Source organism: Tyto alba, unplaced genomic scaffold, assembly GCF_018691265.1.
Source record: "Tyto alba isolate M040663 unplaced genomic scaffold, T.alba_DEE_v4.0 Super-Scaffold_28, whole genome shotgun sequence".
In the NCBI taxonomy this organism is placed as follows: Eukaryota; Metazoa; Chordata; class Aves; order Strigiformes; family Tytonidae; genus Tyto; species Tyto alba.
In genome coordinates, this window is record NW_024881302.1 from 9782720 (window position 1) to 9805968 (window position 23249).

Sequence of the window (23249 nt, forward strand, 5' to 3'; positions counted from 1 at the left end):
AGAAGCCCGCGCCGAGGCGGGGCCAGCCGTGCCCCCCCGGGGGAGGGGCCGACACCCCGCCGCCGGACCCGCCTGAGGGGCGAGCGCGGCCCCGGCCGCTGCGCCGCCCGCCGGCTGAGGTGGAGGGCGACTGCCGGCGAGGCGCCCCGGGAAGGCGGCCCCAGCGGGGAGCCCAGCCCCAGCCCCAGCCCCGCCGGCGGCCGCGGCTCCCCGCCGGCAGCCGCCCCACAGCTCCGCCGGCTCCGTAACGCCCGGAAATGGCAGCGCCGACGGGGGAGCGCCGCTTCCCCCGCGCAGACATGAGCGGGCTCGGGGCGGCCGCGGAGCCGCCGGGCAGCAGCGGTAAGGGCGCGGGGGAGGCGGGTACCGATCACCGAGCGCTGCAGGGAGGGAGCACCCACCGGCGGGCGCCTTTGGCAGGTGGCGGCGGGAGGGAGGGACGGAGGGAAGGGAGCGGTGCTGCGCCCGCCTCACCTCCCTCAGCGCGGCGGGGTCCCGGGGGAGCGGCCGTGGGGGCTGCCGGCCGGCTGCCATGTTGTGACGAACCCCACTCCACAGCCCCTGTGCTTCCTCCCTCTCGCAGAGGTCTTTCTCCCCGAGGAGACGCGCGGCGCCACACCTGTGAGCTTCCTGCAGGAGCTGCCCAGCTACCAGTCGGCGCTGAGGTGCCGCGGGGCCGCCGGGGGCACCCAGGAGCGGCGGGCGGCTGCGCGGGGCTCCGCGGGGCTCCGCGCTGCACAGGCCCTGGGGCTGGAGCAAGAGGGAGGCGAACTGACTACTCGCCCTATAAGAGAACACCCCGTGTGTATCGCGGAGAAGAGGAGATTAAGGTTAATCTTAACACGTTTTGTTTTTTTTTTTTTTATTTTTAATTTTTTTTTGTTTAATTACCTTTTCCTAAACACAACACAGGTGAGATGGAAGGCTGAAGCAGAATTGGGCTCATTGGTATCTGTTTCATCCTCTAGCATGTTGGCAAGAAGTTGCCCAGGTACTCATGCCAAAACGTGGCAGGCTCCCAGTGGCACCTCCAGCTGCGGGAATGTGGCCGGGTGCTCCTGGCTGTCATGAGGGAGTAGCTAACCGGGGGGGGGGGGAGGAATAGGTTGAATTGGAAGAAATGAGTCAAACCTGGGAATTACATGCAGCAGTTAAACACGTTTCTCACTGGCTTCCTTTTTTTTTTTTTTTTTTTTTTTTTTTTTTTTTTTCGCCTCGGGGTGTTGTGCTGTTAAAGTTCACTGTGGGTTATCAGTTACCAGCAGCCGCTTTCTGCTATGCAAGTGTTGTTTGAGGCTTCTCAGCAGTTCTTCCAAAACACATTGTACTCTCTCTGGTGTGGCTCAATACACGTGGAAAGAAGCTTTCTAGGACTATTTTTTTTTATTATTCTATATTCCTTTTAAAATTGCTCTTTGCTGTGAGCTGTAAGCAGTTCCTGCCCCTCTTGTGGTAACCCCCAGCAGGGAGAGGATTGCAAAGAGCATGCTTTGCCCTGCCTGTATTTCTATTTGTTGTCTCGGGTTTTACCGCTATGCTGAAAGCTCCTTTGAGGAGATAGGATACAGTATGTGTTTTTACATTGTCAGGGAACGGCTGCAACTTTAAATCAGGTACCTTGTAGTTGTGGTTATGAACCAGGAGAGAGGTGAAAGTACATTTAATGTCTGGTGCTCCACAGAGGGCAAGAGTTACTCGTTTGCAAGAGCAGTGGGAAACGGATTACAGCCTGACCTTGGCGTTGTGTTTAACCCTGCATCCTTTATACAAGGAACAGGTCATGGTTAAGGAAGGTGCTCAATACACAGAATTTTTATTTCAAGTTGGGTATCTTAAAGCTCAGTTCTTCAAGAAAAAGGAACTGCAGTCCTTTGGCCACAGTGCGTGTTAGGAACGGAGTTGGGTTGTCCCACACTTGTTTACACATTTTCATGCTGAGATTCTGGTGGGGCTTCTTGGCACTTGTACAGATCAGTAATTTGTATGTATTGTGCAGCAGCTGCCAACACAAAATGCTTGATACAAATGTCCTGAAAGCTGAACATTCAACTTCTGTAACACAGATGAATATGCAGCCCACGCCTCTATTTAAAATGCAGACCAAACACGGGCCAGATAGTTCTCCAAAGTGTCTGTTTAAAACACTACATGCTGCAGCCTGTAGTTCCCACAAAATGAAATCTTTTGAGAGTATCTGTATTTTCACTTAAAGATGAGGTCATCTGCTGCCTGTTTAATTGTTGCTTATAGAGTGTAATTCGGCTTCCTGCTGAAATGCTAATTCTACTTTCAGCTGAGAAGGTGTGGAAGCTTTGTCAACATACAGCATACATGGCAGTGTGGCATGGCATGGCAGTGAGTCACTTAGGCACTTAAATAGAGTTTTGTACAAAGTCTTGTAAAATTGAAACCTTTAGCTTCTACTCTAGCATGGTATTCTCATGGCTACTTGACTGCTGCCCTTCTTCAGTGACATCGGAGGCTGGAACAGGGTTTGCAGCATACAAGTCAACCTTCAAGCTATGTTTCTGGGAAGTTTTGTCTGTTTTTAAGGTTTCTTAAAAAATGAAATGCAAACTCTGAGTCACTCAGAATTCACCTTGATTTTGTCACTGACCATGCAGCAATTTTAAAAATGCAAATGTATGAATATAGTATGAAAATCTATAAGTGAGACGTGATTAAAAATTCTAGACAGTTTGTGGCACATCCTTGATGTTTGTTTGCAGCTTATTAGAACAGTACACCCCCACACATGTTGACAAATTAATTGAGTTGGCACTTTCCAGAGATTTTTTCAAAATGGTATAAAAACTGATATATTAAAATGATTCATTTTAATAACATTTGTTTTCTGTTATATACTGGAATGTGACACAAAAGTTATAAAATCCAAATGAAATATTTAAGCCTCTTTAGCGCACTCTATATGGTTTTTGCTTTTTTTTCCCCCAACATCTTCTGACATTTCATTCTGATCTCGAGATCTGTGAATTTTCTACAAAATAATAATTTTCTGTTTCGAACATCTGCATTTATAACATTAAAAGAGGAAAGCAAAATATTTTAGAGAAATTTTTGAAGAGCCTCTTGGTGAAGATGCTCTGGTCAGAAGTTTTTAGGAAAGAATCTTCTCTTCCTTTTCTGGCTATTTGTAAATATGAAATCATTAATGGCAACTGCCCTGAGATCCCACTGGGGAGTTCAGCTGTCTATTTTTTCTGTGGTGTACTACTGTCAATTGCATATTTCTTTATCTCCAAGAGAGGCAAGTGTTTTCTGTGAGAGGACTTGCTTTCTGTGAATTAACTTGATGTCGCAGTTATCAGGAGAAACAGATGGGGACAGCTAGTCTGTGTTACTCCAACTTTGGCACCGTGCTATCCCTCTGAAGACTGCGAGCATGCTGAGTTGTGCTAGGCCCTGTAACATGTAGTGAAAAAGTATTTCTTGTCCTCAGTAACTGTATTTCTTGATTCTTAGGGACTGTCAGCAGGCTGATATAACATATTTATCTGGATGGAAGCAGTGGAGAAGAGCTAGCAGAAAATCATTGAAAAAAGTCCTCAATGAAGTCAAGGACTTGTTATCTTATCTGGAGCTTTGGCGACATGATATTCACAGCATAGAAGGTATTTACTGTCTTCTGTAAACTTCTCCTCTTTCAAGTTGCTTCTGTTATGGGTAGTTCTATGTGTGTGAGCATAGTTTCAGATATAACTGTGTACGTTTAAGAAGTTTCCTGCTTCCTTTATTATTGCTGATTTAAAATCCGTGATGGGTTAGAAGGAACTATACTGGAGAAAATTATTAAACAGTCACATTTCCATTTTAGTTACATTGCTGAAAGCCTGCAGTAGTTAAAACTAGCTTTAGTAATGTTTTATCAGTTAACTCAGTGTAACTGAAATGATAATCTCATTCTATGTTTTCAATAATTTTATCATCTTAATTATTGGCACATGTTTCTTCTATTCCCAGGGAAATTTGGTACTGGCATCCAGTCCTACTTCTCCTTCCTGCGTTTTCTGGTTCTGCTGAATTTTCTAATTTTTATCCTGATGTTCAGTTTTGTTACCCTTCCCAGCATCATTTCTAAATATGGAATGTTCAACAGTAGCTTTGCTAAAATTCCTCCACAGAACATAGGTAAACATTTTCTCTGTGTACTGCTGTTGTTTGTAAGATTTTCCCTTTCAGCTTCTCCTCCACCTCCCAGGACAAAGAAATGCTTTTTTTATAAGAACTTGCCATGCTTGAATTAACTTGATCTTGCAGTTCAATGGGTATTACCATTCGAGTGACTTTTCCTGCCTTTCTTTTGACAGAGCCTCACTGCACAGTTTATATACCTAGTGGTAATAAGGGACTTGTTTACTTCTATACTTACCTCAAAGATTTGCTCAGTGGCACTGTAAGTGATTATATTTTTTTTTAATTAAGTTTCTGTGTCTTGCACAACATGTAAAATGTGAAAAAATTTTACTTGAGGAATGAAACTTTGATAATTTTGAAAAATTATAAGGCATATGGATCACCGGGGTAAAATTAGCCTTTATTATCTGTGAGAAGATGAGTTTTCAAACTTGGCTACTGAGTGTCCACAAGGCCTTGTTGGCCACGTGCTGCAGCCTGCGCCTCTTTGCCCCAGCTGCTGAACGTTACGTACTCTGGAGCACACTGCTTATTGTGCTGTCTGTGTAGGGTCTCGGTGTCCTTGTCATAGGGCTCTTTGATTGGAGAGGGGAGGGGTTTTAAGCATGTAGTGTCTGCATTACAGTTTGGTAGAGACAATGGCAGTATTTAGAAGCTACAGACTGTTGTAGCTTGCTGGGGGCCCCATAGTAATTTTAAATTTAAAAAATGATTGCTTAATACCAGGTTGGATTTAACTGGGCTGTTTCTACTACTGTTACGAATTCTATTTAAACTTTATGTTTTCACAGGGGTTCCTTGAAGTGACAAGTTTGTTTTATGGCTATTACACAATAGATGCTGTATGGCTCGGTGTCTTGAAGTACGACTTGTCACTAGCATATCTGCTGTCTACATTCGCCTACCTTGCATTAAGTCTCCTCTGGATAATAACAAGGTAAAGATGTTGGTATAGTTTACTTACTGCTACCTGTTGCACAGTTTACATTGCATTCTTGCTTTTAGGGAACATGCTGCATTCTAGAACAGTGCCACAGTAGCTTTTGTCTGTGTTTGGGAAACTGAGCCAGCAAAATAAAATAAAAATAAATAAATTTGAAGTATTAGTTTTCCATATGTATGCATACATATAAAAAAAAGATCTTCAACTATACAGTAGTTGCTGGAGGATTTTCTTTTGGGTTTTTTGGTTGATTTTTTTTTATCACCTCAGTTTCCTAAGACAGCTCTTGCAGAATCAGAGAAGCCCTGGCTGAGGTGAGAAGGTATGACTGTGGGCTGAGTGCAGAGGGAAGTAATCTGTATCAGTCATGGCTTCAGCTGATTTTGGTTGCTGCAGAACCTCACACTGAAAGCTTCCCGGAGACTTGCTGATATAAAGAAAATGTGACTGCTCGTAGCAGGGAGTCATTTAGTCTTTGATAAGCCAGTTTGCTCGAGGTGTGGTTTTTTGTTTTGTTTTCTGTGGATAAAGTAATGTCTTTTCATGAATGAAGTAAAGTTGCATTTTTCTCTAGGTCTGGAAAAGGATTTAGGCAGAACTTGGTGCATGGCAGTGATCAATTTCAGAGTTACTGTAATAAAGTCTTTGCAGGCTGGGACTTCGGCATTACAGATCCAAATGCAGCACAGCTAAAACATCGCAGCTTGCAGTATGAGCTCCAGGTGAGTAACTTCCATTTTTCTGTGGTTACGGTTTCATATAGTTTAGATGGCTAAAAGAGAGAGGTGTATAATTCTGCAGATAATGGAATAAGGATAAGGACTGAAGTAGTTTATATTAGCGGCACAGCAACCCACATCCTATTGCATGATTTCTAGGTAGCTAGGGTTGTGGTGCAACGTGAGAAGGATTGGTATGGAGGTTGACAGCCCTACCCCCATCCACTGGGGACTGAAGCCAACCTGTTAGCTGCTTGTCTTATCTGCCTCTTCCTCACACTCCAGTCCTGCTTCCTGTGTTGGTCTCAGCATATTCCAACAGGAAAAGCTATCCCAGCTGTGGGCGAAACCCTCATACTGTTGGGAATTAGTTTGAGTGTACTGGGTTATAAGTCAGCAATGTGGTAGGCAGTAGTTTGGGGAGGAATAAAATTCAGATTGTATTCTTCAGACAATTTGAGAGCATTGTTGCAGTAAGATACTGAAAGCTTTTCACTAGGTGTCTTGGAAACTCATGCACATAGAAAATGCTGATGCAGCTAGTAGATTTCCCAAATCATAAAGTTCTCTGAAAAGAGAGTCTGAAAGGCTTTTTTGGTGAAACTAGTACCTTCTTTTTGCTTTCTGTACGCTGGAAGCAGAGATCTGTGAAGTGAAAATTGCCTTTGAAAAGATACTTCCACTTCAAACCACAAAGCAGTAATTACAGATTTCACAAATTACAATGAGTTGCTTTCTGCTCTAGTAAAGTTCAGTCATCTTTTTTCATCATATAACCAGAGTCTCCTTTGCTTACCTTTTGCCTCTAGAACTCACACCTTAGAAAAACTTGCCCCTAAATATTACTGTTTCATGCAAATAAATCCGCAGAAAATAACTGGCTATTCTGTGAGTTTTCTCTGGTTAAATTGCCTTCACAGACGATACTGTATTTTCACATCAGCTAAAGTGTAACATACCAAGTTAATGTGTCAAGCTGCTCAAGACTGTACTTTCTTTCTGTGCCATCCCCTAATTTTCCTTTACAAAGAGTAGAAGGGAATTCCAGCCGTAGTGGTGAGGACTGGTTACTTACCTGCAGAAGTAAGGAGATGAGTGGGCTGATTTACCCATTTTAGAGTTTAGTACCAAGCTATCTGAGATTAGGCTCTCATGATAAACAGGCAACTTGTCTTTCTGTCCTCAAGGAGATGCGTTGCTGATATAGTAGAGATAAAAGGATTATGAGACACTTGTCTTTGGCTACAGGGCCCTCAGCCAGAGGAGACTGAGTACACAGGGGCTTCCACTCCTGGATGGGCCTGTTCGTGTCAATGAAAAGGCACTCTCAGTTCAGTGTGCTTGAGCAGGTGGTAGAGTGACCCTCCTAGAGCTGACTATGGATTTGCATATCTGTTGTGGTTTAAACCGAGTCGACAGCCAAACCCCATACAGCCTCTTGCTCACCCTCTCCCACCCTGGGGAGTGGGGGAGAGAATTAGAGGGGTAAGGGTAGGTTGAGATAAAAACAATTTAATAATTGAAGTAAAATTAAAATAATAATGATAGTAATAATAGAAAATACAAACAAGTAATGCACAGTGTGATTGCTTACCACCCACTAACCGATGCCCAGCCTGTTCCCAGCTAGCAAACCCTGAGAAGAGAGAATCCTGAAATCCTGATCCCAGAAATGAGACTGAGGTTCCTGATCAGCCCTTATCTATATACTGAGCATGATATTATATGATATGGAATATTTAATTGGCCAGCTTGGGTCCATGGCTTTGGCTATGCCCCCTCCCAGCTTTTTGTGTACCTGTGTACCAGCAAGATATGGGAAGTTGAAAAGTCCCTGATTTCTTAGCAACAACTGAAAACATCAGTACGTTATCAACATTCTTCTCATATCAAATCCCATGCTGAATCCAAAACACAACACTGTTCTAGCTACTAAGAAGGAAAAAAATAATTAGCTCTATCCCATCTGAAACCAGGACAACGTCCCAGAGGTAAAAGACATGGTGTCAGGTGTTGTATGCTGCACTAGAAAACTATACATCCTTTTTCTTTTGTTTGTAGACAGACTTGGAGGAAGAAAGACTGAGGCGAAAAATAGCTGACAGGACAATGAAAGAAAAGCTACGCATCTACTCTCTGAGGATATTTATAAATATAATTGTCATTGCAGTTTTATCAGGATGTTTTTACTCTATTTATAGAGCAACTGTCTTCTCTCAAGAAAACTCCAATGTAAGTATCAGAGATGATGTTGGGACAGATTCAGTTGGGGCTGGTGATTACAGCAAGAGGAACTATTGTAAAAGCGTCAAGTATCTTAATATAGCACCTTTCATGCAAGGGATCTGAAAATGCTTTCTAGAGACCTAGAATTTTTTTAGTAGGAGAGACCAAGGAAGATCAAGAACCGTATGCAAAAAAAACCCAGTGATGCCTCCCTTCGCAGAGGTTTCAGTGCTGTGTTCCTTGGAGCTAATGCAGCTGACAAGAAAAGCAGCCTTCACTTTCCTTCCTGTGTAACTGTTCTTACCTCACTGTGATCTGCTAGTACAAGTGCTTGTGTGTCTGAGCAGTGAGCTAGCTGGGGGAACTGATCTGGTTAAAACAAACGTTGTTGTGATTGGTTTCTTGATCTGGTTCACTGCTCAACTGCAAAAATAAACCGTGAGGGAAGGGGAGAGTAAAGATTATGATCTGTATTGTGTCTTGAGTTACAGCTGTGTGGGGAAACAGGAAGGCTTTGAACACAGAGCACTTTGCAGAAGAGAAGGTTCTTGCATCAGCAGTGGAAAGAATTGGGTTGGCTGGGGTTGTTCACCTCTGGCAGGACAAGTGAATGGGAAGAGTTGTTCAGAAGCAGAGCAACAAGAACAGACAACAGTTTCAACAGTTTTGCAGCAATAATTGACTTCTCTGTAGGACTCCAGGGCTAAATTAGCCTGATGTGAATGGAGACCACACATTTTCTCTTCCCTCTGCTCATTGGTGATCTGATGGATACTGGCTCTGTATGAGGAAAGTTGTCTTCATGGTGGACCTAACTTCTGTAAACTGTCAAGATTGCAGAGAGAGAAGTAGGAAATGGGGACTAAAGAAGTGTTTGTGTCAGAGGTATTGTTTGAGGACAGAGAAAGAGGATAGCACAACACTGAACAACTCAAAAAGCAGCTTCACCTGCTCTGGGCTTTATGTATAAGGGTTGGTATCTTCACCTTGCCTAAATGAGTAGGTAGAGGACCTTGTTAAGATGGTAGGAAAGTCAGGGGAGCTGCTTGGCACCAGTGAAAATAACTTGAAAAGTGTCTGCACTTTGACATAGGTGTACAAGCTGGTAGCCTTAGTGCTGGGTTAGACAGCACGGTCAGACACAAGCCTTGGTGAGATGAGCCTCTTCAAACAGAAGCTTTGGGGAAGTCAAAAAAAAAATACTCATACCTGGAGGTGGAGGGAGTTACTGGTGAAGAGAGTGGGAGAAAGCAAGGGTGTGTGGCGGCAGACTGCAGAGATAGCAGTGGTCAGGTTTGTAGTTCCAAATATAGGTAGAGTATGAAGACAGAGTAAAAGATGTTACCTGAATCCTGGATGAGAGAGGCTGGTGGGTAGCTGGAGGGAGCACTATGTCAGGAAGGTGTGTTTCTCTGAGTATTATCTTTCTTTCATCTCTTCTTGTACAGGAGGTCAACAATATGAACTTCCAGGCTAATCTCTTAGTGCAGTATTTGCCTTCCATGGTGATCACATTGGCCAACTTCATTGCTCCTCAGATCTTCTCATTTCTGATCAGATTTGAAGATTATTCACCAGCCTTTGAAATCAGGCTGACACTCATGAGGTAAAGACATTTTTATTGTGGCCTTGGATGTTTCAACAGCTTGTTCTTGGTAGGTTATAAGTGTTGTAAACATTGAAAATCAGGAGTCAGAGAGGTTGGACTCTCTGCTCTGGAGGCCCTGGACACTGGAAGCCAAGCAGGCATTGTTTGACTTGCATTTAGTTGGAAACTTAATTTTTAAGTCTGGAAACAATCTCCTGTTTTGATGACAGTACAGTGCAGTCATTTTAGTGTCCAAGTTTTTCTCTCACTCCCATTTAGCTGTGTAATCTGGACATCTTCAACAATCTGAATAAATAGTCAGTGAAGAAGTGGTGGCTGCAGAGTTGTGGATTCACACCACTTTGTGTGCAACAGTCCCTTGAAAGAAAAAATCTGTGTGTACAGCAGTGACTGAAGCACAGCTTTGCTCAAAGCAGAAGTAAAAAGTTTTGAGCTAAAGGATACTTCAGTGTGAGAGCATTAAGACTTGGCATTTGGCTGCTTAAAGCAGTAAGATCTAGTTTGACACACCTGAACTCTGCAAGACCCTGTGCTTTGTATTTCTGATTTGGCTACATGCCTCTGAAGGCCTGAAGCCGCCTGAGAGGGAAATGCTACACATAGAGATGTCACCTGGCCTCTCAAGCTGTACTTGAGAGAATCACAGCCTGTTGTGGCATCAAGGTCTACAACTGAAGTGGATGATCTAGGAACAATACTGAGAAAAGAAACAAGGGACTGTAGCCTAAAGCAGGGAAGGTGAAAAGCGATTTAATTTACTACTGAGGAAGGAAATGTGTTTATTATCTAGCTGGCTGTTCCATTAAAGCTCTGTACAACCCTTTTGTATTTCAAGCCTTCCTTGGACTCCTGTGCAAGTTGAGCCAGGTGTTAGAATGGTTCTTTTTCAGCAAGTTTGGAATTGGATTTTGCCTTTCTTCCAGGTGTGTCTTTGTGCGATTGGCCAATATCGGTGTTCTCTTGTTCTCACTGTGGAGTCAGATCTCCTACTGTGCCACCGACATGTGTAAGGCTTGTGGATACAATTACGAACTCTATCCTGTAAGCAGATTTATCTTGGTCTTTAATCATATGAACTTGTGAATAGAGATTTGTTTTCCATGAGACTTGCTCGTCTGCAGGTGTTTAGAATCAGACCTAGGGTTGCTGTTCATGTTATACCCGGTGCTGATTCTTCCTGCTCAGTGGAAACCAGTACAGTTCTTATTTATATCTTTTGTTTGTCTAAAACTCTGATTAGAATTAGTCTGGTGGCAGATTATCGTTTAGCATAGACTTTCTGACTATCATGAGGATTGTTTGAGGTAGCTCTGTTTTGGAGACAGCAAATGGTCTTTCCTCAAAAACACCAACCAGCCAAAGCCAAACAAAACCCAACAAAACAAACAAATAAAAAGCTTGGCATGGAAGCTCTGAAACACCTAAATATTTTAGAAATTACTGTTAATAGAGTTTGAACTTTATGGTGTTCACTGAGATGTTTGTTGCTTTAGTGACTGACAGACTTATTTTTCACTTGTTATTTAGACTCCTAATCTTGTTTTTCCTGACTTGTTTTTATAGTGCTGGGAATCTGAAGTTGGGCAAGAAATGTATAAACTGATGATATTTGATTTTATTATAATTCTTGCCGTGACTGTGTTTGTGGACTTTCCTAGAAAGTAAGTATCTCTGCCTTTTGAGCATACTTTTGCAAATGACATATGAAACACATTTTCTTTTTTCTGTTATTAATTCCCCATATTTCTCACCAGATTACCAGTTTTAAAATAAAACATAAACATATTTCTGGTGGTTTGAGCACTTGTTTGCTCTTCAGGTGGCTGTGTAGTTTTTGATATTTGAGTCTTTTTTTTTTTTTTTTTTTCCTTCAGACGTTTTCCTGTTATGTTGTCTAATAATTAAATGCTAAATATCAGTGCACTCCAAATGTGTTAGAATTCAGCTAAGCTTTGTAACTTCAATTTAGAACTAATGGTATTCTTTGGTTTTAGGCTTTTGGTTACTCATTGCTCTTGCAAGCCAGTTCAGTGGTGTGGATTGCAGGAATTTGGAATTTCTGACAATGTCCTGGAAATCATTTATGGGCAGACTATCTGCTGGATTGGAACCTTCTTTTCACCACTTCTCCCTGCAGTAGCAACTATAAAATACTTCATCATCTTTTACATTAAAAAGGTAATGAAGGTGTGTGGTAAACAAACAGAATTGATCACATCTCTGTGGGTTTTCTAATATAGGTATGCAATCAATTTAAAACAAAGAAAAAACCCTAGAAACACCCAAGGATGCGGTGTACTGGAAAATGAGGTAATGGCATTCAATTTTCTGTAGGTTTTTTGCTTTTAAGAGAAGGTGGAATTTTGCTTTGAAATCAAGCAAACCAACATTTTAATAACTATCTCTTCAGTTATTTTGTTAATAAAATTTGTTTATGTAATAAAGCTAGTTTATAATGCTTTTCTGCAATAGTCTATTTACTAGCAACACAGCTTAGAACTCAGACAAAATTTTGCCAGGCTGCTAACAATTTGGAAGCAAAGTGGAAAGTCCAGGCTGGGTTGAATATTCAGGATGTGATTTCTGCATATCAGAAGCTTTGCTTTATGACCACACAGTCATACGTGTGTCTAAACGTATGTACGTCAAATTCTTACTGATACTTTAGTTCTTATCAGAGGGGGTATATCCAGTGGAGATGTGACAGAACAATGTGGCTGTGCCATTGATCATACACCAGATCACTATGTCAGTTGACTCTCTGCAAGTGTATGGAGCCCTCTGGATCAAATTCTTACTCAAAATAGGAGACATTGACTTATATCAAAATGCAAAGCGTTCTTGTCTTAGCCCTTTTCAGTCCGTGTACATCAACAGAAGAATGGTTATGTGGTAGCTGGTAGCATGTTTGAGAATGAAGAATTCAGTTGGTGGAGAAAGTATACTTGGATGTATGTATTTAGATGTACTGGTAACAGTTTTGCTCACTTTCCCTCTTCAGATCAGTTTGATACACACATGTAAACCTGCAGCTAGGCCTATCAGAGCATCAAGTTCCAATTTTTTCTTCTTGGTGGTGCTGTTGATTGGGCTCGTCTTGGCTTTTATTCCTTTGGGAATCAGCATAGCACAGTAAGTGACAGTTTAACTTCTATGAAGTTGACATTTGTTCTAAGGTTGTCAGTTCCCTACAAACAGGCACACAATTTGGAATGATAAATTGGAATAAAATACATAGTGTATAATAAATTATAGCTTAGTTCATATAAACAAAATTACAGTTTTAAAGACAAAGAGCACTTTCACCCCATCATCAAAATAGTGCTGGGCTTGTGTTGGTTTATTTTATCTTTACATTTTGGTGTAGCATCTCCTTTCTGGTTTTCTTCTTTGGCAGTATCCCCTCCTCCAAGGCATGTGGGCCATTCAGGAGTTTTAACACTTCATGGGCAGTTGTTCCAGCTACAATACTTGAGTTTCCGACAGGTCTGCAGCAGGTCCTTTATGTCATAGCATCAGAAGCCTTTGCAGTGCCTTTTTTTATGGTCATTTGGTGAGTAACATGGAGACCTGATTCAGTCATGCAGCTGCATGGTTCATTTCCTTCCCTACTGAACTGATACCGAACAACTATTAGACCAGATTCTCCATCTGCAGTCAAAAGCATCAAAGCCCATATGAATCCTCAGCTCATAAGTCTTTGCCTGTGTGTTCACACTCATTAGCTTTATTCCATTTTCTCTTGCATGTCCGATATCCCACACTTGTCTTTCTTGAAAGTATTAACTATGAATCATTCTGCAAATCAGTATTGTAAGCCATTTGATCACAAATCCTATCTATAAACATTGGTTTAAAAACCCTAAAAAACAACAACAAACAAAACCCTCAAAACAGTCATTCTGTAAGATAAAATTCAATACAGAATCACGGAACTGTTAAGGTTGAAAGTTACCTGTAGAGATCATCTAATCCAACCCTCCTTTCAAAATAGGGTCAAGTAGAGCAGGTGCTTGGGAACCATGTCCGGTTAGGTTTTGAATATCTCAAGATGCAGACTCCACAACCTCTCTGGGTAATCTGTTCCAGTGTTTGGTCACTTGGAGTAAAAAGTTGGGGTTTTTTCCTTATGTTTAAGTGTAATTTCTTGCATTTCAATTTAACCCAACTTTTTTCAGATCTTGGAGCCTTGTTACCCCATATCTTCTACAACTTAGATGCCTGAGAAATCATGCATTTTATTCTAGACTCCACCCAGCCTTTTCATCCATAACACATTTATGTGTTCTCCTCAATGGAACCTGTTATTGTATACAGAGGAAATATCAAGTCCTTTTTGTTGGTTTGGTTTGGTTTGTTCTTTTCATTTTTTTTTCCTTTATCATAAAGCCTGTGTAAGAGGTAGAGGATGACTTGAACTGCTACCCAACTACTTATATGGAAAAGAAAATACATGATTTATATAGGCATCTGTGCCATTCTAGTTCTTGCTGCTGCTCTTCATCATGTAATGCACTGCAGATAACCTGGGTCACAGATTACATCTGGAATATGTGCTATAAGGAATGGCTGCAATACTGATCTCTGGCTGCTCACCATAGTTAGAAATCCCAGTGGGAGCAAAGAGCTACTGCAGTAAAACCTCATTAAATTTAATTTCTGAGGAGCAACCCCTCAACATGTACACTTTGAGCAGGGCAGGAACTGACAGTCTAAACAGCTGTCAGAACGCAGAACATCTGTCAGAACATCTGAAGGTGGCTGTGCCTCTGTGTCCCTTAGCACTCTGTCCCTGCCCGCTGGCAGCACAAGTATTTCAGCGGATGCTTTTGAGCAGAGCTATGCCCAACCTACCCTAGCTGTATATTGATTTTTTTTTTTTTTTTTTTTTTTTTACCTCCGGCAGCTTCTCATCCAAAGCAAATGCACAAACTGACAATTCCTCTAGCCCATAACAGCCATTTTCTGATTAATTCTGTTTTGCAATAACATACAATGTTGGTTTGTTGTTTGCAGCCTCATCATGTTGTATTTTATTGCCTTGGCTAGAGCACACAAACAAGTGGTTGAGCAGCTGAGGGAACAACTGGTTACGGTAAGATTTAATCCACTTTTCTGTACTCCTGAAGTTTCCTTCATTGTGACAGTAATTGGGCATGCAGAGGAATAACAGTTTTCATAGTCTTCTGAGTACTTGGTGTTTGCACAGGCAGTGAAGAATGTTTTACAAATTACACAGGAAAAATAACTGAAGCGCTATAGTATTTCTCAATGTAGTTGGTTTTCTTATGTATCAGCTGCAACTGCAGTGAGGTCTGGTTATATCAGACAACACATGTGCATGAGATATGCCTGTGAGAAGTGGTGTCCTTGTTCTTCATCTGTTGTCTTGCTTAAATCTGCCTGTCTGCATGGCTTTTTATGGCCAAACAAGAACCTGAATCTTGTGCTTCCTGTCCCCTCCACCATCTTACCCAACCCTCACCTCTTCCTCCTCCAGTCTCACAAACAGGCACCCATCTCCCTACCCTTCCCTGCAGGCCTGTGTTTCTACTGCATCAGGTTGTTCAGGTCCCAGCACTGCGTGCAAGAGGTACTCAGTGGAGCAAGTCACCACTAACTAGTCCTTTGGAGAATGGTGCCAGTGCAGATATGCTGCTTTGTGGCCATCAAAAGCTGCTGCCATGTTTGACAGCATACATATACTGTGGTCTGTCAGACTCTGCTCTGGCCAGAACTTGGCCTCACTAGTAAGACTTCTCACTTTCTTGGGAAGTAGCCCGTTTCTTGGTGTGTGCTGCTTTTAGATATGGCATTTAATGACCCATCGTTAGAAAAACACTCTGCAGGCAAGAGATTTTTGAAGAGTAAGGAATTTAGGAGCAAAAGCCTTACTGATTTTTCAGGGGTTTCCAAGTCAGCAAGGAATTCTGAAAATTCTTGCATGCTTTTTATTTTCATTCACTGTTGTTAGGCTTCTTGGAAGTATGGTTTTAAGTTTTTAGGTGTTGAGATGCTTTTACTAGGCTCAGCACAGAACTGTTAATATGTAACCTCACATGAGATAAATGAAGTCAAGACTACAGTAAACTTAAAATTATTCAGGCAGTTCAGAGGGTTCTGGGAGCCACTAATTAGAGTACAGTGTGGTGAGTGCACCTATTTATTTCTAATAAAGAAATGAGCTGTTCATAGTTAACTTGTACTACTTCTGTTCATCTAGAGTATACTTTTTGTTCTGTCTTTGCAGGTGGGTTGTGACAAGTTGTTCCTAATTAAAAAGATAACAGAAGCTCAGAGACATCCTTGAAAACCATGAAAAGCCACAAGAGCTTGACTTCCTGAAACTTGCAGAACCACTAGATAAAGAGCAGAAGCATATGCAGCACCTAAAAACTGAGCACCCTGGCACTGTGGTCCGTGTAATGGATGTTATGATCTTAGTCTTGTGTATGCTAGTGGGCCTCAAAGTTTCCAAGACTGGAAATTTGGTTAATTTATACTGTTAGACCTGTTCAAAAATTTATATGGTAGGATGCTGCACTGCTGCTGCAATTTCAGGGTTGTAGGAGTTTAGGTCCCTGTTTTTTCAGGGATTTGGGGTAAAATATGATCAGAACTGAAACTCTGTTTAAAGACTTTGTACTGTTTTTACAAATTACGCTTTAAGAATCGGGAGGGAGGCGAAAAGGTGTGGTTTTACATGTTTCCAACTCACTTCTCTTTCAAAACCAAACCAAGAGAGATATATGTCAGTATTTAGAAATAGTACATAGGAGAGGAAAATATGGCATGGGTTTGAAATCAGTTTTCTAAATATTTTTAGAGAAGGTACTTTGATGTTTATTTTGCTGTGAAATATCAAGTGCAGTTGAACACTGCATAACTTCACAAAATGGCTGAGTAAACAAGCTGATAAAAAGAGTTCTGAATAAACACTGGGAATAGGAAGAGACCACCAGTCAGGTCACTGAACGGTGTACATCTGTTGCAGGGAAAGCTATTGCCTGGGTATCGACCTCACTACTGTGCAGTAGCCTTTTTTTCCTTTTTTTAAATGTTAGGGCATTACTTGTGTTTTATTCTTGTACAGACACCTTGACTACTGTTCTCTTTGTTCTAAAATGTGAATATTTGAGAGTTATAGTTTGGAAATACAGCATTCTGAAACCCTTTAATTTTGTTTCTTCTCGCTTAAATGAAATGATGGAGCTGTGTGACTGAGAGGGAACAGTAATTCTAAGTAGACAGTATACTGTTTCCTTTATTTAAAGGTTGTGCTTAAGGATTTTCTGTACAGAATGGTGTTTATTACTTGAAATTTTCCAGTAGCATACTGCTAGTTAATTGTATGAGACACTATTCTTTTTATATAACGTTTTGGAATCCTTTCTGGTTTTATTTTAAATAAATGAGCGTTCACTAAAGGTTTGGGTTGTTAAGATCATCAGACGTTGTAGTTAAAAAAAAAAAAAAGGCAAAAGCAAAATAATTTGCTTTGCCTGTGAGGGGGCGGGCCGGGAGCTCGCGCACCTGCCGGGGCCCGGACCCTCAGCTCTCTCGCCCAGCGCTCGCGCCAACAGGCGCTGATGTCACCGTGGGCGGGACGGTGGCCGGTGGCTCTTGCCTCCGCTCGATGGAGCGTCCTCTTGGTAACCCGCCCCCGTCACCATGGCAGCCGAGGGACGCCGGCCCTGACTGACAGCTCCCCTCTCCAGTGCGGCGGCGCGGGGGAGCTAATCGGGATCGCGATGCGGGGGGGAGTGATGTGTGGGCCGGCGCGGGCGGCCCGCGTTGATGACGTTTCGGCAGCGCGCCGGGCCGGTGGAGGCGCCGTGTCGGCGGGATGGAGTTGGCGGCCGCCGCCGTGGTCCCGGCTGCGCGGCGCTCGCTGCGGCATTACCGGCCTCTCCGCTGCGAGGCGGGTAGGGGCTCGGTCGGCTCCCGCGCCCGCCAGCCCACCCCCCCCCCCCACCCGCCCTGCCGGGCTTGCCCTGAGCGATTGGCCGCGGGCCTCGCACCGCCGCCCGGGCCCGCCCGCCTCGGACGAGGCCCCGGCGGCGGCAGAGCTCGCGTCACTTTTGTCTCTCCGGCAGGTCTCCGGGGCAGGCGGCCTTTGCCCGCCGAAGGGGTTTCCCTCAGGCTTTGCAGCACGCGGGTAACTCTTGAGGGCATCAACAAGCCCGTCATAGACCGCATCATCCGGGTGGACCACGCGGGAGAGTACGGGGCGAACCGCATCTATGCGGGGCAGATGGCCGTCTTGGGTAGATCAAGCGTGGGACCGATCATCCAGGTTAGTGACCCTAGAACCGATCGCTGTGTTTCTGTTTAATTTGCCTTTGGTTAACGATGGTGGGATGAAGTTGAAAGATGAGAGCGGTACGTCTTTTTCTAAACATGCTTAAACATGTGGCTTTATAAAGAGTGGTGGGATTACTTGATAAGGGAGTTACCAGTACTACAATTTCTTTAGCATTGTCACAAAGACTCTTATTTTGTAAATGTTTTTATGTTGCCTATTTATAACTATCCTCATCAGCCCTTCACCATTTTCTTTTTGTGATGTGAATCGTGTTACCTCTGCAGTTAGTGTGAAGGGCCAGAGCTGTTTTGGTTTTCTTTGGTTTATTAGTCTTATTGGAAATGTCTAATTTTTCTGTTTTTTTACTTTACTGTGATCTGGCTCTTTTGCAGCAAATGTGGAATCAAGAAAAAGACCACCTGAAAAAGTTCAATGAACTAATGGTTACATACAGAGTTCGACCTACCGTTTTATTGCCTTTTTGGAATGTAGCAGGTTTTGTTTTAGGTGAGTTTGTATTACTGTTTCTGTTGTTTTAGAAAGTCTTCAAATATGTAAATTATTTTTATTGCTTCAGACTTAATTGCTTGCCTATGTTTGGTACCACAACAACAGGGGCTGGAAGTGCTTTACTTGGAAAGAAAGGTGCGATGGCTTGCACAGTGGCAGTGGAGGAGAGTATATCCAATCACTACAATAGCCAGATCCGAACTCTTATGGAAGAAGACCCAGACAAGTACAAAGAACTACTGCAGGTATTTAGCTGACTTAAAAAGTAGTTTAAAAAAATTCATTAAATCATCTGATGAGACTTCAGTCTCTAAAAATTATATGCTCTGAGAATTTACAGTAGATCTCTCTTTGTTCTAACGCTTAGCATGCTGAAGTCAACAGAAACTTTAAGTTAGAAGGATGATTTTTCCTTCAGCAGCACCAAATTGATCAAGCATCAAAATGAAAATGTGTGATGGATTAGCTTCAGCATGTTTCTAGTAATTCAGTATTTTCCTTTTGACTTGGAGAACTGTGCTTGAATTCTGATTACTTCTAATTGAAAGAAAGGGTTTAGAGGGGAATGTGTAGTAACATTTTGTTTATACTGGATATGACTATATAGTTCTAGTCTTTAATATTATTCAGAGCATGTAGGGAGTTAATGTTTATTAGCTCTGCAAGAAAATGATTTCCGAAGTATTTTAGGCATCAGACTGGGATATGTTCCTGTTGGGTGCTTGTCAGAGACAGACTTGTTTCCACATGCAGCACATGGAGCTTGTTTGTGCTGTTTGATAGGACCTTGTTTTAGGGCCCACATGTTCATTTCCATCTTTGACCAACAGTATGTTCAGTGGTGCTTAGTTTAACATGTAGCCAGGTCTGGTTAATCCAGTTACTCTGGTAACTCCTGTTACAGAGATAGTATCTGAAATAACTTCGGTTGTGCTCACATGTGCACAAAGGAAGTACTACCCCTGAAAATAGATTATAAACTGAGAGGGCACAAAATAAAGAGAAGAAGCTAAGCAGCAAGGTTATTCACATTGCCAATATGAGGAGACCTAGTGACGAAACCAAAAGTGATATGAATCAGTTGGGTAGGGACAGTGCTTGGATGTCTGTAAACTCTGAGCACTTTATTAAGCAATCCTAGTTATCTACAGGTATCTCAAGGGAAAGTTCTTAAAACCATTTTGTCCCAGTTTAAAAATTAGAAGAGAAAAATAGTGTTCTTTAGAGTATGCCAGAACGGACAAAAGCCCTGTTGGCTTACAGGAAAACACCCTTTTGGATTGTCTAGCAAGCCGGGGACCTTAATTTGATTATTTAAATGTAGAATAATTTGTATGTGTGAAAATCAGTGTTACGAGTTACTATGACTATAGATTTTCTCAAAACAGTGAAAAACATTGTGATATATTAAACGTCATCTTGGTTTTTTTAAATACTTTTTTGAGCATATTAAAAGAAATTTAGGTTTGGGAAATGCTGTAAAGGATTCATTTCTTGCTTAATTGGAGATTCGGGTTTTCGAGAAGCTTTTAAGAGACCTGGACCTCAGATGCCTGTCCTGGTGCATACAATGGTCAACAGCATGTAGTTTTGTATACTAGTTGCCTTGATTTCTCTGTCAAGTAGACCTACTAATTAACTGTTATTTTTAAAGATAATAAAACAATTTCGGGATGATGAACGGGAGCATCATGACATTGGGCTTGAGCATGATGCAGAAGCAGTAAGTACAATGCTAACTGATGGGCACTGTTAGTGAGGATGTAGGTGTGATAGTCCTATCTTCCTTACTGCTGTGGTTTAAACCCAGCTGGCAGCCAAACCCCACACAGCTGCTCACTCACCCTGCCCTGCCCAGGGGATTGGGGAGGGAATTGGAGGGGTAAGGGTAAGGAAACTTGTAGGTTGAGATAAAAAACGTTTAACTGAAATAGAATAAAGCAATAACAGTAATAGAAAGTACAAATGGGTAATGCACAATGCAATTGCGCATGACCTGATGACCAATACCCAGCCCGATCCCAGAGAAGCCAAGATCCCAAAACCACAATCCTGGAAACAAGGGAGAGTCCCTTCCTTCCCAATCAACCCTCTCCTATATACTGAGCAGGATGTTACATGATATGGAATATTTAATTGGCTAGTTTGGATCTAGTGCTCTGGCTGTGCTCCCTCCCAGCTTCTTGTGCACCTGTGCACAGATAGGAAATGGAGAGTTGGAGGGTCCTTGGATTCTTAACAACAACTAAAAACATAAGTGTATTATCAAAATTCTTCTCATACCAAACCCCATACTGAATATGAAGCACAGCACTATTCTAGCTGCTAAGAAAGAAAACGAGCTCTGTCCCAGCTGAAACCAGGACACTTATCCAGTGATTGTGATGCTCTTTATTTGAGAAATAGAAAATAAGGTGCTTGATAGTCTTTGCCAAAAATACATGCATAAATATATAAGAAAACACTGGATATTATAGCTTTAATACTTGACATGAGTTCCAACAGATTCAGTTCTGTACTAGAAAAATTAAAGTGATTGTGTTTTCCTGAGAGGTGTCCTCTGCACAGTTTTTAATTTTATTTTAAGTTTGGATTTAATACTTTTTTAAGATAAGGCTAATAAGTGCTATCCATACAGCTGGGAACCTGAGGCATCATTTTGGTAGAGGAACACAACCATGTTAGAAAGTGTGAAATACTGAACTAAACTCTGCTCCCTTGAATACTGTAAGAGGAATGTATGACCTTTTTTTTTTTTTTCTCCTCTTGACTTCCATTTGTGGAGAAATGGAAACATTCTGTCAAGTTGATCATTTTTGATTTAGTTTTCTCTAAGGTAGATTAGGCTACAAATACAGGTGTGTTTTGATGGTGGGGTTTTTTTGGTTTGTTTTTTGCTTTGTTTTGTGGTTTTGGTTTTTAGGTAATGCTTACTATTCCTTACCACAATCTGGTTCAAACAAAACACTTCATTAGATGTATTTAATCTTTTATTCTCTGTTTTGCAGGCACCGGCTTACTCAGTTCTGAAGACAGCTATACAACTTGGATGCAAAGCTGCAATATTTTTATCAGAAAGAATTTAGTGGTATTTTCTGTAATGTTTGCGGTAATAAACTGGCACAAAAGTGAATGAAAATTGCAGAAGACTTACACTTATGTTATTCAGCCTTTTAAAATTTTTTTCACTAAGCATCTGATTTAGCCAGCCTTTGTCACGTTGAGTACTTGTTCAAAAAGTATCTATGTTAAAGTCAGTTGAGCTAAATGTGAATAAAGATAGCAGAATTGGGTCTGTATGAACTTAACCTCCATATTCAGAGACTGTTCACAAGGTGGCAGCAAAATATGTATGTATATGCATGATTTGTATATATAATATGTGTATTTATGTATACACACATATAAAAATTATAAATATTTTTTCTTTTGCTTTCAAATTTATGTGTACTTGAAATGAGCTGGGGCTCATCAGCTTGTTTTAAAATGGTTAATACTGACTAAGTAGGATATTTTTGAGTTCTATTTTCAGGCTAAGTAAATGAAGTAATAGTATTTATTTTGAGCCTGTGTGAATAAAAATTGGTATTATAAGGCTTTAATTTGAAGACTTGTTTTGGCATTTTTGGGGGGTTTCTTTTTGGTGTTTTGTGGTGGGTTTAGGGTTTTTGGTTGGTTTTTTTTTTTTAGGCTTAATTCTGAATTCTTTATTTAAATATTATTAAGAATTTTTCTTCCTCTGGGTTTTTTTGTTGTGTGGTTGGTGTTTTGGGTTTTGGGATATTCTTTCTTTGTCCTGAGTGTGTGTAGGGAATTGATCCCTGATATAAAGCAGGTGGAAAGAGCAGCTTGGAGTGCCTGTGGAGTTGCACTTAATACTGTTAGAGCTCTCAAGTTTATCTTACTTTGCTTATTGTCTTTAGTGGCTCTAGAATATAGATGTTCTTGCTTTGTCTATGTTTGAACGATTTCCTCACACTTTCTGCTGGCATCCTGGCGTGGAGCAATAGAAATAAAAAAGACAAGGTTGTGCATGTCTGTTCTGTTAAACACCAATCAAAGATGATAAAAGTCCAGCAGTGGAATTAGTGTGTTTTAAACCGATAGGGGTGAAAGGGACTTCATGCAAGATTGCATCCTTCACTCTTTATGTCCTAAAAGTTTCCTGATCATTCGATTCTTTTCATATTGCGTCATTATGGAAATGGGCTAACTTTCTGAATGCATGAGGATAATACAGAATATGCTGATATCATGATATAAACATTTAAAGTTCCTGTGAGAGACTTCTATTTTTACAGCTGAGAAGCATGATCTTTTGATGAGATGTCTCAAGGCAGGGAAATCCTCTGAATAATATTGCAGGTCACACAGAGACCACATATCCATGGTTCTCCCCTTACATCTGTGCTTCTAAAACTTTGGGGAGATGCAGCTTGTTTAACTGCTATAAACTTTTGTTTCCCAATTTTACATTTTTTCCAGTTTCTATAGGTTTGTGGGTTTTGTTTTGCTTATTTGTGTTTTTTTTTTTGTTGTTGTTGTTGTTGTTAAGAATAGTTAAGCTTGACAGAATAGGGAGCAGAACTTCTTGCATCTTGTTTTCTGGTTAAAAGCTATGATGTTTTAGAAATGAGTATTTCTTAGCCCAAGCAATGGGGTATAAATAATTGAACAGGTCAGCTATGGATGTGGGATGTAACGGGTATAAACATGGTTAAAAAAGAAAGAATTGGAAACCAAGAAATTAAAACAATAGCAAGAGTTGCCCATCACTGTCAT

The 23249-nt window shown here is 41.4% G+C and overlaps 3 protein-coding genes across 6 annotated transcripts in view; 2 read left to right on the forward strand and 1 right to left on the reverse strand.

Moving 5' to 3' along the window:
• TMC5 (transmembrane channel like 5) overlaps positions 1-577 on the reverse strand; it is a 31689-nt gene extending 31112 nt beyond the window's left edge. For all 3 annotated transcript variants that reach the window (XM_042798833.1, XM_042798837.1, XM_042798832.1), the window contains exon 1: positions 475-577. The gene's annotated coding sequence lies outside the window, so the exon portion shown is untranslated. The remainder of the gene's footprint in view (positions 1-474) is intronic.
• TMC7 (transmembrane channel like 7) lies at positions 75-17079 on the forward strand. The gene is made up of 16 exons (XM_042798838.1): positions 75-342; positions 584-830; positions 3484-3632; positions 3982-4149; positions 4329-4414; positions 4947-5092; positions 5673-5820; positions 7879-8049; positions 9492-9649; positions 10576-10693; positions 11216-11313; positions 11647-11830; positions 12654-12784; positions 13050-13205; positions 14669-14747; positions 15903-17079. Exons 1-16 carry the CDS (start codon positions 258-260, stop codon positions 15960-15962), a joined length of 2184 nt encoding a protein of 727 aa, XP_042654772.1. The 5' UTR covers positions 75-257; the 3' UTR covers positions 15963-17079.
• A 354-nt stretch (positions 17080-17433) lies between these two features.
• COQ7 (coenzyme Q7, hydroxylase) lies at positions 17434-22069 on the forward strand. Of its 2 annotated transcripts, XM_032983809.2 has the most exons (6): positions 17434-17577; positions 17749-17948; positions 18350-18464; positions 18573-18712; positions 20122-20190; positions 21476-22069. In XM_032983809.2, the coding sequence occupies exons 1-6, from the start codon at positions 17499-17501 to the stop codon at positions 21551-21553; spliced, it is 681 nt and encodes a 226-aa protein (XP_032839700.2). In that variant the 5' UTR covers positions 17434-17498; the 3' UTR covers positions 21554-22069. The 2 variants fall into 2 exon arrangements, with proteins under 2 accessions (XP_032839700.2, XP_032839701.2); XM_032983810.2 differs by lacking the exon at positions 20122-20190.
• The last annotated feature ends 1180 nt before the right edge of the window (positions 22070-23249 follow it).